Source organism: Astyanax mexicanus, chromosome 15 (genome assembly GCF_023375975.1).
Source record: "Astyanax mexicanus isolate ESR-SI-001 chromosome 15, AstMex3_surface, whole genome shotgun sequence".
Taxonomy (NCBI): Eukaryota; Metazoa; Chordata; class Actinopteri; order Characiformes; family Acestrorhamphidae; genus Astyanax; species Astyanax mexicanus.
This window is the reverse complement of record NC_064422.1, coordinates 33,299,129-33,315,443: the sequence shown is the minus strand read 5'-3', so window position 1 is coordinate 33,315,443 and position 16,315 is coordinate 33,299,129. Positions and strand designations below refer to the sequence as shown.

The following is a 16,315-nucleotide window of genomic DNA, read 5'->3' as shown; positions in this document are numbered from 1 at the left end:
AATGATTTTTAATGATAATTAATACATTTGTAAGGCATTTTCAACCTAATTAATAACGATTAATAAACTAATTGTAAACCATTTATAAACCCTTTATCAAGGTAGTCTTATTTTAAAGTGGTAACACTAAGTATATATATATATATATATATATATATATATATATATATATATATATATATATATATTGCGATAATAGAAAAAATACATGCAAAAGCCACCAGACTTGAATGATTGGGCATGTCACAATATCAATAATACACTCCACATATATGAGACTGGAGTTAAATAATATTATTAAGCAGATGAAATCTGTCTCTGGTAGACATGCAAAATGAGAGCAGCATGGATTTTCCTTTTGTATCAAACAGCAAAAATATTTCAACATTTAATTAAATTAAAAATATATATTGTGCAGCCCTAGTATTTAATGTAGTTTTGTCTTGTGATACGTCAAATACAGACACTACACCAACATGTTAGCATATGTTGTGCTATGCTAACATCTGTCATATCTGATATCTGAAAATTTGCCTAAACTCCTCCTCTTCATGTTATGTATTTTATTTCATTTTTATTTCAGAATTGGATGGAGTTCTGGGCACCTTCTGCTTTAATCCAGAACACTGGTCTGTCCTTGGTGAACAGAACAAGAAATTAAAGACTGAATCAAGTCTCAAATCAAAAATATGTGTAGGTGGTGGGATTCAGAAAAAGAAGATTAAGGTTGAAATGTATTGGGACTTATAATGAAAGAGACAGCAGCTTCTTCTCCCTAAATACTTTAGTTTTTCCATAAATCCATATTGTATGTGTGTTGCTGCAGTTCTCTTTTTCCAAGTTCCAGTTTTTATAGTTCATTGTGTTCCTTTGATCTAGTTTCTACAGTTTTCAGTGTTCTAGTATATTCCAATTTTAGATACTGTCTGTCTGTTCTTTTGACCTGTAACAGCTCTGCGTGTTCTCTGACCCATGCTATGGATACTGGAAAAGATTTTCACTGTGTAGCCTAAATAAACGAATACAACACATACATTTAACTGCTCCCCTGCTCTGGCTCCCCCTTTGAAACACTCTTGTTTTGATTTCACTTTAGTTGCGTTATACAGCGTTGGAAAAAAAAAAAGTCAATATTTAGTAGAATAAAACCCTGGTTTTTAATCACAGTTTTCATGCATCTTGGCATGTTCTCCTCCACCAGTCTTACACACTGCTTTTAGATAAGTTTATGCCACTCCTGGTGCAAAAATTCAAGCAGTTCAGTTTGGTTTGATGGCTTGTGATCATCCATCTTCCTCTTGATTATATTCCAGAGATTTTCAATTTAGTAAAATCAAGTGGTCTCTTATTTTTTTCCAGGGCTGTATGTAAATATGATACTGTCATCTAAATACTGATGGCAGAGAGATGGTAGAAAAATGCATGTAAACAGCTTGAATTCTCTATTGCTCCACTGGTCTAACATTGGGGCAATTTTATGTACAAATAATTTTAAAGAATGAGAATATAATGTACAGAACTATAATAAAATGTACATAGCATTTTGTCAATTCCATAACAGTTTTAATATTAAAATCTAATATATAAAAGCTCTGGCACAAGGGCAAATACTTTAAACAGCAGAATAAAAAAAATCCTTAAATCAACTCAAAGTAATAAGTATACAAAAGGTTACATACATACCTCTTATATTATTAACTCAATAGTAACTTACTATTATCATGTAACAGTGGCAGGCCTGTAGTGGGTTTGTCTTGTATTTCAATAAGCCAATACTGGACGACTGCTGTCATGATTTGAATGTTTGTTAGACAGCAATGGTTGATAATAGGGTTGTGGGCTTGGTACACAGACGCACCAAGCTGCTCCCTTTTTGCAACCCCCTAACTCTAAACGTTTCCTTGGCACTGCAGAGAGAAGGCTGCCCAACGCTCCAGGCATGTGTGCTCAATATCCACTATGATTATGGCTGTTCCTATGGTTGCGTTCACACAGGAGGTAAAAATGGCCCAAATCCAAATTTTCACCAAATCTGATGTTTATTTTAAATTGTTTACACAATCTGATTAATGTGACCTAAGTCTGACCTTTTTGTGAACAGTTTTCCCCATATAACAGATGTACACGTAAAAAAAAAAAACTATCACTTCATATGAAGTTTCAGTTTCATCTTCGCCAGAATCACATTATCATGTAGTTTCACTGAATGACAGATGCTTATCACTGAGAATGGATTCAAGCTCTCTGTCAAAAGGGCTCATTATGCAGTTACCATCATATCTTTGGTTCGCATTCTAGGTTTCTTTAAACTTCTCAAACTTCATTGCTGTTAATCGAATATGTATAGGATTTCAATACCACATATTGAAGTGACCCAAATGGAAAATGTCAGATTCAATGTGTTTTTTGTCTTTGTCACACAAATGACAAAATCTGTGTCATGTGTAATAAAAAAGATCCATGTTTACATAAAATGAATAAAAAAATATAAAGGTCTTGGGTGTTTCTATTAGGCTGAACTTTTTCCTGTATTACCAGTAGAAACATTTAAAATATGCATTATCATCATTCCTATAAAGTCAATTTTAATTTATGGCTTTTTAAATTGAGTAATCATGTTTAATTGAGCGACTCCAATATCTCTATATTCAAATTAGAAGATAATTATATTCTGATATTGTTTATCTCCGAGTTTTCTGCATACTATTATACCAGATTCATCACTCTGAGTGTGCCTCGGCACCAAATCTCATGTCAGTCGTATCTGAAGGTTTTTGCTCAACCCAATCATAATTGTAGTGACATTCTTCTGTTCTTGATCTTACTTTTATTCCACAGTAAACAGAAGCAGAGGAACATGTGCACACAGACCAGACACGAGGTGGGTGCTGGGAAATCAAAGCTGTCACAGACACAAGCCTGCCAAAGACTGGCACAGCAGCACTGAGGGGGGGAGGGGGCTGCTACCTTCATCTAGTTCAAATAGAATACTGAAATCTGGTGAAATATCGGTTCGCGAGACAACACATAGGAGATCCAATCATATGAATTATGCAAAAAAATGGAAGGATGTCTTTGTCTGAGTCTAAACGTATAACGTTTTCATAGATTTCAGATTCTTTTGTGCTACATAAAAAATACTCAAATTCTTCGAGAATAGAATAGTGTGTGAAAAATATCTAAGTGACAACATTTCAGTAATCTCTTCATGTCTTTTATCAGATGTGAAACATGAAATGCAGTGCATATTGACTGGGGGGGGAATGAAAGAAGAAAGCCAGAGCGGGGTGTGTTTTGTGTGTGTGCTCTGTGGGCGAGTTCCATTCACCTTTAGCTCCTGTGCTAATGGCAGAGCAGCAGCAGAACGAATGGCAGCAGAAATCATGTAAATTACTCAAAGCATCCACACAGCGTCCTGAGACACACTCGCTGTTCCGCTCTGCGCTACGGGACCGCTCAACCCCACTCCTCCAATAATCCATTTCCCTTCCACAATAAATATTTGATACGGTTCATACACAGTGCTGCATCGTGCCAAGTGGCTGTGCAAGTTAGCTCTTAGTGTGAGGTTTAGCAGCAAAACCACAACTGCAGGTAATAAAAAACTGTCAGAGCATATATACATATATACACACATACGAGATAATGGGCATCCTATGCATGCACAAATTTACTCCCATAACTCTCGAAACTGTTAACTGAATATTCAGGGTCCACTGGCTCACAAAGCTCCCATTACTCATTCCCACAGTTACAGGATAAGTCACGCCAGTTGCAATGTTTCCCACTGAATTATTGAATAATAATTCATCTACATAGTTACAAAATCTTGTATCCTTCAAAAAGTAACTTTACTGAAGAAGGAAAAAGACCTTTCAATGATAGTGTAAAAAAAAATCATCAAAAGATTTTTTAACCATGTTTCATTCATTTATCACGAAACATTGACAAAAAGCAGCTGCTGTTTGGTTAAAGTTGTGTAATAAAAAAAATGGTTTAATCATTCATTGTCTATAGATTTATTGATTTGTGAAAAGTATTTAAACATTGTTTTCACCAAGAGTTTCTTTTAAATGAAAGAAATTCTATTAATCCACCCAGGCCTTTCTCGATAGCTGTTTTTGTTGGAAAATATACTGTCCAAGAAATTATTTTATGAACGATATTATTATCATTTTAAGGCAATTTCATGCCACTTATATACATAATGACAATATAGCTTACCAATGCAATTACACCCGTCCAAGAAATATTATTCATTAAACATTCATTATTAAACTTAATGAGACATTGGAAATGAAATGTAAACTGTTATTAAATAAAACAGATATAGTAGCAATGCAGTTTAAACCTTTAAAATCATTTATACATTAGCAGACTGTACTTGCTGACAAAAACAACGTTCAGTATTGAGTAGATGAAGTAAATGAAGATAACCGATTAAACACAATTATAAAAATATATAGTTTTTCATTTATTTCTTGAGGAAAATGACCTGAAATTACATTTCTGCGAGTGGAAAAAAATGGGAACCTTTCTTTACATTTCTGCTGTGACCTGCTTATACAGCAACAACTGCAAACAAAAGATTTCTAGTAACTGTTGATTAGGTAACTGCTGTCATCCCAACAATTGAAAACTCTAATTGGCTGCCAATCCTAAAGGTTTACATACGTTTAACACTTACATATTTGCTGTATAGGATAACTTCCCTAATTAAAAAAAGAATACAGCTTAAGGACAAATTTATGCAGAAATATAGCAACTGCTAAAGGGGTCACACAAGTACCACACAAGCACCATATAAACTAAAACTAACATGGTCATAACTTGGTCATCTTTTCAAGTGCTGATGGTTACGTCCTGACTGCCAACGTGGTTACCGGAGTTTTTGGTCACTTCACCCACAGCAACACGGACTACATTAACTTACTCATACAGACAACAACAATGAGGCTACAGTAATAACCAAATATAGAGTATATTACCAACCCGGGGAAAGTCTGCTTACATCAAAAGACAATGCAGTGAAATAAATAAAACAATGGAAAACACATCCAATATGCAAATAGATGGAGCAAGAACTAATCGTGAATTTGAACTGACTGAGTCTGAGACTGAGTGTGATGGTTTGAAAGCTAATGAAACTCTGTGCAATTCTGTGTAGTTGCCAATGGCAACAGACTAAACTAAATTTTGATGTGTCGATTCAACATGGACATCCCAAATGAATGTATAAAATCATCAGACATGTTTGTGATTAAAATAATTATTTCTTCAATTGCAGTCCTTTAAGTACATTCTAAAGATAGTTAACATTAATTACATATCAACTTGATTTATGTTCTTACTTAACGGTCCAATTACAGTGTAGATATTGATTTGACACTGAAAAAAATTAATGAACTGAATTTTAAAAGACAAAACGATCCATTACCTTTACATTTACACTATCATGTTAATGTTTAACCATTCTTGCATGGTCTAAATGTTTAAGCCTACATGACCGTTTTCTACGTGAGGCTTCATAGTGATGTAGAATATTTGTTTCACAGTGTGAACACGCTGTTATATAGATGTCTATGTTAAGAAAAGGGAATTCAGACTAATTTATTATAAACAGCCTAGCTTAAGAGAGGGACAATGATGGTACCTGACCAAGGTATTAACAGTCCTTCAAAGCTGCAAGAACAGTATCATATCATTTATGAAAAAGTAGTTTTGTGCCACCTCTATTCTTACCACGTACAAGAGCCAATTCCGTGTTCCATTTTATAATTATAAAGGAGAGAAACTGAAGTGTGAACCAACCTATGGACGCTTAGGGATTAAAGGATTTACATGAATTTTAGTGTGTTGAAAGGTCCATTTCAAACTTTAGAAGCACTCAAAATATGTTTTTTGGAAAGTAAACTCATATAAAGTTGGGTGATATAAAAGTGGAGTTTCTCAGATCAAAGAGGCTAGTTGCTCCACTTTGGTCTGAACTTTGCTAATGGCCATAATAGCACACTTACCTAGATCTGTGAGAAATGCAAATAAACTTGTGAGTGGAAAAAAATGTCTAAAGCTGACCAACTTTCTTGTGAGCGACGCTCCTGGCAAAGGCTGTTCTGATAATCTTTTCATTGGAAAGGAGAGCACCAAAGCACAAATCGCTCAATCTGAGGCCTATCTACTCCAGGCTTTCTGCAGGCCTCTGATTGGCTGGGCCTGGCTGCACTGTTTATCAGTCTTGATGCAGTGACATCAAAGCACTCAGAGTCATTAGCACAGTGGGATTGATGCTGGGGAATTTCACGCTGTCGAAGCGTATGAGAGAAAGAAAGAGAGAGGAGTGATAGGCATCAGCGCAAGATGAAAAAACATCACAGGGCAGCTGCCCTCATCAACCTGCCAGATGTATTATAACCAGTAACCCCAATAAGCCGGTGATGGATAGTAAATGTCAAATTTTGAAGCCCTCTGGACAGTTAATGAATGATTTATGCTACATCTCATAGCCTTTGCTCTCATGAGCCTACCCATCCACTGTCTTTATTAATAACATGTGAACATGAATTGCTGGAGGAAATGTATTATATTTTGACATTAGTCGAGCATTTGCTTGAACACACGTGAAGACACTGATGTTGACTTACCTGTATTCTGAACTGCATTCAGGTAGCTATCATCTCCCAGCACCTGCAGGGAAAAGGATTTGCAAACAGTTCAGATGCGAGAAGCTGACAGAATTATGAAGTGATTTGTTCAGCGAGAAAAAGCGCCTGTTTTTTCCAGAAAAGGAGAGTTTTATCTTCTCAGACGTGACACACATTTGAACAGCAGCGCGTTCTGTCTCTACCCACGCTCTCACACGGCTCACAGGAAGCCATGAGAGTCTTCTCTGGCAGAATTACAGGAAACAAAGATGATATCTATTGCATTTTTAACACTGGATGTCTTATATCCGCTTTCTCTCCAGCTGTACTGTAACTGATGTCAGGTGACCTGAGTAGTTCTGAAACCTAATCTAGTAAGAACATTCCCTTATCTTACAACCAAAAGATAAGGATGGTTATTGAATTGTGTGCTGCGAGACAACAATGACAGTATAGAGTACATGTTTAATATATTGATATATTGATGTATTCTAATATTTTTTGTAATACTGCATACATTTAAATATATATATATTTTAATAATTATTTTAGATGTTAACACTGGTGGTTCTTTTGGTGTTGTGTCGTTAGATTACACTGCTATGACTGAATAAACAGTAATCTTTTATTTAATTCAGATTTATAAATACAATAGTGTGTTTTATTACTATGAGAATTTTCCTACAATTGTTTTTTAAACAAACTAAAAAAAGCCTTTTTTACAGAATCATTTATAGATTACTAATATTGTAACCCCTGTATCATAATAAACACTGTATTGCAAATCTCTGGCCAGGACAAGATAGATTTATGGACATTGCAACATACTGTATTATTTTCATCAATACAAGTGACAAAAATCTATATTTATTTGCTCTAAACTCCCTAAGACTCACGCTCTAATTTGACTTCCTAAAGTTACTGCTTCATGACTCCACATGGTGGCGCTAATCAAATAAATAGGGTAAACCTGCAGTAAAGAATACTCGTTGTCAAATTCTGTGAAACTGACACCAATAAATCCATAATTCCTGGTATTCCTAACACAGAAGCAGTGAAGTATTGTAGAGAAGTGTCTTGGAATATACTAAGCATCACAGACATCTCAAGAGTATTGTGATATTTTCATTATTGTGAGCAACATGTTGTGATAATATTGTATCTTGAGATGCCCTCTGATTCCCACCCCTGTTTTCAATACACAGTCTAATAATACAACACAGTTTTTCTTTTTCTGGGAAAAAGCTGTTTAGACACGGACTGACTTGATCCCAGCCCATCATCTCCCTATCATTTCCCTGAATCAACATCATTTTAAAGTCATTATAAAATTCAGCTGAAACTGTCAGAAACCTTCTTCATTAGGTCAAGTGCTGCACTGATCAACAACCGGCTGAAAGTGGCCCAAATTTCCATAAGCTAAATCTGATTTTCATTCTCATTCCTATTAACTAAAGGAGCATTAGAGCAAGTGGGAAATTAGATGCGCAGGATTAATTCACAGAATTCGAGGAAGGCAAAAGAGCAGCACAACGATGTTCCAAAATCTCCAATTAAACAGTTCAGTCATGCTCCACAATCTAACCTTGGCCCAAGAACATCTGAATTTATGAATTACTTGGGAGTCAGAGGCAGCAGACTTGTCCTTGGTCTGCACTTCACACTTGTATTTATGGCAGATTCCTCAAGAGGAATAATTCATACTGCTTGATAGGGCTGGGCAGTATATTCTGTAAATATCAATATTTTTATAAACTATTTTATACCGCATAGAAAAAAATATCCCTCCAATATCACACCTGCTATGCTGCTTACCATCTGGGTGTAATTTAATTCCAAAAAAGAGTCTGTATGTGTAGTTTGTGTGAAAGTGGTTCAGTTTCTGGAGGGATGACACTCAGCAGAGAACAATCCAGATCAAAGTATGCTGTAAAAACATCACAAATAAATCAGCAGCATCATGACTTTATTTCACCATCTCAAACAACATAATACAGTGCAGTGCAGTCGGCTGAGTCAATGAAAGAGTATAAATAGTGGTGAAGAGTGCCTTATGTCTTGTGTTTTGTTATTTTAAATATGCATAAGTTAGATATACAGTTAAATGCTTAAGTTTATATAACAGTTAATATAAAAATATAATATAAACCAAATATAAAAATTAAATTAATATTGACACTTTAACTTTATACTCTGTTAATGGTTTTAGCATATTATATTGTATACTTTTATATTGTATATTTTTCTTAGCAGTTCTTAGTTTTTTTCTTTGAGTTAGCCATATTGTCCAGTAGGGGTGGGAATCGTTTACTATCTCACGATTCGATTCGATTCCGATTTTGGGGGCCACGATTCGATTCAAAATCGATTTTTGATTCAAAACGATTTGAATTATAAAAATTTCTGCTTCTGGCTTATGAATCTTATTGAAAAAAAACCCTCCATAATATACACTGGTCCTGGAGCAAGTAATGTGTTACAAAAACAATAAAATGTGCAGGAATGTGGGTCCTCAGTGACAGAGAAATCACTGGGATATCACAATGACGTTAATGAACAATAAATAAATAATAAATAACACTGCTTTATTACCAGGCTACTAGCGGTGGTGTGTAGGTGACGCTGCTGGGCTGATGTGATGATAGCAGTGAAGCGCTAAAGTTCAGGAGCAGCTGCTGATTAACTAGTTAACTTTAAGGTCGTTGTATTTCTTCAGAAAGGGGGCAGGAGGTGGAGAAATTAATTCATATGGTCCATTCCTTAATTCCTCTGTGATGAGGAGCTGAAATTAGCTCTGATTAGCTTATTGTTATTTTTCCGTTCCGCCTTAAATGCTGCAGCCCGCTGCCACCTGTAGCGTTATTTAAGGTGGAACTGGAAAGTTAGCTAGTTAGCTAGCTAACAGTTACTGAAACTAACTACTAGCGATCTTTTTTATGCTTGTTATGAAGCATTCTGCCATAAAACATTGAAACTACACGTTAATCTAAGGTAATATAGTGCTTGTTCTGCCATCTTACCGGTGATTCTCAAACACCTACGCTCTGTGTGTGTCTGGAAGATCTCCGTTTGAAGGGACAAGCCCTATCCCCAGGGTTGCCAGGTCCAACAAAAATACCCAGCCCAAAATCAGTCTAAAACCCGCCCCTCAGAATCGATTTTGGGACATTTTAAATCGATTCTGAATCGTAGTAAATGAGAATCAAGATTCTTATGTGAATCGATTTTTTGGCACACCTCTATTGTCCAGCCCTAACTTCATAAAAACTTAAAGAATGGACTTGCATTCTTTGATTTGTTACTTTGCAAGAACGAACATGAACAAGTATAAATGGCATATTACAATTATGTGTTCTTGCTATTGTATTAGCTATATTAATTAATTAATAATTATAATAATAATACTTTAACAAGTGGCATTTTTTTAAAATAGAAGAATTTATAATTTTATGTTTGTGAAACTGACAACTCTGGCAGCAGAAGATGGCATCAGGCTGGAATATGAGTATATGAGGACGCAAATGCTGAAATAATGAAAAACGACCCTTGATTTTAGGAGTTTATAAACTAATGGTCCAGTAAAAAAAGGCTTAAAATGGTAAATACAGGAAATCTCTCCACTCTGTAGCAATCTGCCCAAACATGCCGCCACATGTTAGACTCCATATCCATGGAAAGAAGCATGGGACTGACTTCATTAATTTCTGAGCGCTGCAGTGCGTTTGGGACTGAGCAAGGCATCACCAAGCTAATTGTGTTACATGCAGATAACAAGCCTCGGTTAGGAGCTATGATATTTGTGCTCATATCAACACACTCTGGTCAGTTAAATCCTTAATTGCATCTGTCAATCTCATACCGGAGCAGCAGCTGAGGCCGGGCAGGCACTGCCCTTAGTGGCTGTGCTGTATCCTGAGAGAAAGCAATACACCATACGAGTAATACAGCCCACTTTATGTACTGAATTACATTTTCTGTTCTGTCACAGCACTGTTTTACTGCACATTATACCCACTAGCTTTTATCTGTATTATAAAGTTGTCAGAATTACATTTAATTACTAAGAATACTGGTTAATATTTAATGATGCAAGGATGGTAATGCTTATCTGCCTTTCTCCTACTGACCTCTGGAATCTTTTAAAGGATTTAGTTTGTGTAGTTGATTACATTTAATTGTTAATAAATTATTAATTGGTAGAAGTGTAGGGTGTTATGACTAAAACACTTTATGCTTGAGGGAAATGGTAATATATGATACTGTGCAATATGTTGAAATTCATAACAGAACAATGTTTAAGTATCAGTATTTATATCTAACATCAAAAGCACAACATACTGAATTATTAAATAGTAAATGCCTGTATATTAGGGGTGCACGATATTGGAAAGATTTTACATTGTACACAATTGTTACAATTGTTACAATGTTCTTTTTTGTGCTATATATATTGTGATATTATCCAACAATCAAACAACAATCAGCCCTTTAATCAGGCATTTAAATGGCTTTTAAAAAGGTAAATAAGAGCGTTTTTCTGGGATTAAAAGCATGAATTCAGCTGTAACTGTAAATATCTGCACAAAACTGTGCTCGACTGAGGTGTCGAGTTTTATTCATCTGAAAACAAACCAAACAATACATGCTGAATGACACAGAGATGGAAACCTGTATAGCAAGTAAATGTATATTTCTTGTACAAACTAGTTTTAACATTTACAATATATTGCCCTAATGGTCAGAATAACTAATTGTATTATTCCAGTTAGCTTAAATGTTCAATGATGGCGCTGGGAAGACTTTCTCACAACTTTATAGGAACAAAGGTAGATAAAATGTTTTATTTCTAACTAGACAATTCCGACATCTAAGCTCAAATGGAATGCAGCAATACTTATGTATATCTCTACGCAACTTGGAATCGTATTAGACATTCGCAACAATTCACAACTAGTGACTCAGTCTTTAACCCAACAATGGGGTAAGCACTTACGCTTGCACTCGTGCCACTTTCGGCTGAATTATTCATACACTGTCGGAGGTGGAAAATCATTTCTACATGTGTAGCAGTGTTTGTTTTGTTTGTGGGGTTTGTTTGTATAAAACCTGATCAGACACCATGCTTAAATAATTAATAAATATTATATAAAAAGATTAAACAATGCAAACGTGCCCGAATCTTCATGTGTTGGAGTTTATATGTCAAAACACGTACATATAATTTCTTACTAAACACTGTTAAGTAATGCTAGTCAGCATCACTCACTTTTTTAAATGACTTGCAGGTGCCCTGGTTCTTTAGGTGGATTTGAATAGAATTAATGGAACAAGACAGCAATTAAATCAGTCAGGCACACTCTGAGAGGCAGCTGAAGGTTACGATCAAATAAATCAGAGAAGTCATAAAATTAATGAAAATGTATTTTTATTCCTGTGTTATTGTATAATAAAAACTCCTTCACATTATATAGTGGTTGCTTTAATAGCCTTTATTTCCTGTAGTAATAGCATGCAGCTAATGCGGATTTAGGTAAACTAGTATTGATTTAACTTTCTCCTTTTTTTTCTAATATAGTCGAAATAATTTGATCTTTAAAATCAGCCATGTTTGCAGAGTTTCTTTAGTATGTTGTTTGCTAAATACATCCTGTGGCAAAACTAAATGGACTAATTCTAATTGATACACATACAGCTCTGGAAAAAATTAAGAGACCATTTTAGTTTCTGGATCAGTTTCTCTGATTTTGCTAGTTATAAGTATATGTTTAGTAAAACGAACATTGTTGTTTTATTCTATAAACTACAGACAACATTTCTCCCAAATTCCAAAAATATTTTCATTAGAAAATTTATTTGCAGAAATTATGCAAAGCATTCAGACCTCAAATAATGCAAATAAACATATTCATATTTACAAAGTTTTAAGTGTTCAGAAATCAATGTTTTGTGGAATAACCCTGGTTTTTAATCACACTTTTCAGGCATCTAGGCATGTTCTCCTCCATCAGTCTTACATACTGCTTTTGGATAACTTTATGCCACACCTGGTGCAACAATTCTAGCAGTTTAGCTTGGTTTGATGGCTGTGATTATCTTCCTCTTGATTATTCCAGAGGTTTTCAATTTGGTAAAATCAAGGAAAAACATCATCATTAAGTGGTCTCTTATTTTTTTCTAGAGCTGTATAAATTTGCCTAATTAAATAAATACTGTGAGTGTTAAATTTTATACCTCAAATGGCTAATTTAACACAAAATAGCAGTGATTAAACATTGGCCAATGTACTGTGTAGAGTTTGTTTCCCAGGCAGGGATTAAGCCTAGTCTTGGACTTTACAGCACTATGACTGGAGTATGTCCATTAAAAGGGATATGTAGTTTAGAACTAGGCTTAACCCCTCTGTCAACCCAGAGTATCACAGAATTTGTAAAATATGCAGTAAAAAGAGGCTTTAAGATAAACTAATCCTTCTCTCAGAAGAAATAAATGACACATCCTCAATTTCTGGATTCTTTTTTGTCCTGGGGAAAATGAGGAGCTTTACGTAAGCATTTCATTCTAGGATGTTCTGGAGATAAAGAATAAAGTAATGTTCTTCTTTGCTTGCAGACTGCTGAATAATTTCAAGAGAAATGTATAAAAGAAATATATGCTACACAGATTTATATGTAAATCCCGATCTGAAGTAAAATATTATTTAGCTTATATTAGGGTGAGATACAAAATAGTCAAGACAATGTTTTTTTATCATTGCGAGAAAAGGGTTTGTTTCTCAGGGGCCGAATTTTAGAGAAAGATTAAAAATTGCCAAGTCCTATACTGAACATGAAAAAGAAATGGAGATGAAAAAAATGGAATAATATTATTTCTAATATTTCCTTCTTTCCTTTCAGTATCTCATCACCAAACTCATTGCAGCCCTTAAAGGCGTGAGCTGTGATAATGGAGTTAACCTCTTGCATGATTTTCCAAAGCGTGACGTGTCATTCAATACAGACCAAACAGCAGCGGAAACTGAGAGCTGACAAGAAGCTCACAGCTGAGACTGTGACAGCTGAAAATTGGGCATGGCAGAGAGCAGCCTGTAAGCCACTAGCCTTTGAAGCTTAATGAAACACATCTCTGCACCTTTACTGCTCATTGTTGTGATCAAGCAAAGCTAGTTTGAGCAATTTGCAGTCTTAATGACTTAATGATAGAGAGAGAAAAAGAGAGAGGGAAAGACAGAGAAAGTGTGAGAGAGAGAGAGAGAGAGAGAGAGAGAGAGAGAGAGAGAGGAGTAATGTTTTATACTAAAGGGGCAAAATAATAAATAACGGAAAAACAATGACCTTGCAATAAGGGCTATATTATACATATAATTGATATATTTGAAACTATTTAAAACTGTATATAAAAACCTGGTTATCATCTGAGAGCAACTTGGTTTCAAAAACTGTGTAGAAAGAGTTCCAGAGGGATGACACTAAATAGAATACAATCTTGTGCAAACTATATCATAAAAACATCATAATAAAAGGAGCAGCATTTTTAGTCAACAATTTACTATTTAAATACCATATATTTTATTTATGATGTTACTTATACTTTATAAAACAATGTACTTTGTAAATGCCTTCATCATATTGGATCATTTTGTATATGGCATACACATTTATGACAAACAAAGAGACTAGACACCCTGGTATAACTTAATAACTTTAGAACTATAAAAATATAATAAAAATAAATAAAAATAATTTAAACAATGAACTTTAATGTAGTGTGACCAGCGTTGGCCAATTGTAGAAGGGCAGCCAGCATCACTTGGTCCTTTCCAGTATACAATAAATGTCAGTAAGTATCGGTTTGAAATATTGACTTTATCGACAGATGCCATTGATTAAAAAAAAAAGCAATTATTGGCCGATACTGATGTAATTCTATTATCCTTCTAGTGCATCCTTACTAAAATATATATATAGCGATATGAGGTTTTAGTCATGATGGCCAGCCCTAACTGCAGTATTTGGGTGTTCTGCAAATACAGAAACAAATTAGTTAATCAATTTATTGAACAGACCATGTTGCATATTAATAATTGCCCTCTGTATATCCAATTTTGTAATAAAATGAATTATATTGGACAGCTATTACCTGTCTCTGGTAGAAAATGAGTATAGTGCATTTTTTCTATTTGTATCAAGCAAAGTGTGTCATTTGCCTTTTGTGACTACTGAATGTGCACTGCAGAGGTGATAATGCTAAACCAATATATTGTGCAGCCCTAATTTAAATAGTAGGATTAATTCAATTCTCTAAACTGCAATAACTCTGTCCCCCCAAATCCTTCGGTAGATTTATCAGTAGAATACAATCAGCCAGGATGAAGAGCAAAAGTCTAACTCAACAGCACATAGCAGGCATATTGCTTATTAATATCTTCACACACTACCGTAGTTTTCGCCGCCCCCAACAGATGTTCGGATACAGCAGTCGTGTTCTCTATGAGCCGAAGTGAAAGGATTACACACACATCGATCAGACTGATTATATCATTACTGATGTGCCGTGCATAAACACACCTAGGCTGAGTGGTACAGTTAATAATAATAATACAATTCTCCTTACTCACTGTGCACATTTAAATATCTAAGACAAGCACCTTTTTCTTAGGCACTTCTTTTTTCATTTTATTTTAGTGTTCATCACTCAATTCAGTGACATATCTTTCAATCAAGCTGATAAATCTTATAAGACACATAAATAGTAAATATTTAATATTAATAATTATTAATAAAAATTGTATTAATTAATAAAAAATTAATATTTAATAGTAATATCATATATTTTTAAATAATAAACATAGAACAGTTGTATTCTTACAAAAGCCACTGAATGGACACTGTGTATTTTTTTTCAGGTAAATACATTTGGTGATCACCAGATAAGATGTAGTGAGCACAAGATACTATGAGGTGAACAGCAGATACTAAGTGGTTAACACCAGAAGTGAAGTAGTGAGCACCAGATATTATTTGATGAGCACCAGACGCTAAGTTATGAGAACCAAATTTTATTAGCATGGTGAGCACCAGATACTATGTGCTGAGCACCAGACACTATGTAGTAAGCACTAGATACTATTTGGTAAGATGGAGAAAATATAGGGTGAGCCTCACATACTATGTAGAGAGCAAGAGATATTTTGTTTGCTATATGATGAGCACCAGATACTAAGCAGTAAGCACCCAACACTTTATGGCGAGCACCAGGTAGTATCAGATGAGAAGCAAATACTATGTGGTGAACATCAGACACTGGGCCACCTAATATCTGGTGATCACCCTAAATACCTGGTGTACACTTGATTTTATCTGGTGCTTATCACAAAGAATATACCATGTGCTATGCCACTGACTCAGTAAAATGCGTTAGATTTGTGCTGTTTGAGATGGTGAATAAAGTCATCCTGCTGCTTTTTTAATTTAAATGTTACTATCCCATTAATTGCATAAAGACTGTACTCTGCTGAGTGCATTCTGGCTCAGACCATTTCCACACAAAAAGCCATATGTGTTCTTTTTATAGAAAATAAACACACAGAAAAAGATGGTAACTGCTGTGTTGCAGGTACGATATTTTATGATATTTATGATATACAATTTAAGTATCTAGTATAAGACAGTTATTTA

At 34.8% G+C, this 16,315-nt stretch overlaps 1 protein-coding gene across 1 annotated transcript in view; it reads right to left on the bottom strand.

Moving 5' to 3' along the window:
- si:ch73-127m5.1 (neurotrypsin) overlaps nucleotides 1-16,315 on the bottom strand; it is a 42,734-nt gene that overhangs the window by 25,552 nt on the left and 867 nt on the right. Inside the window, exon 2 of the mRNA XM_007259362.4 lies at nucleotides 6,642-6,684. Within this exon, the coding sequence (XP_007259424.3) occupies nucleotides 6,642-6,684 (43 nt within the window). The remainder of the gene's footprint in view (nucleotides 1-6,641; nucleotides 6,685-16,315) is intronic.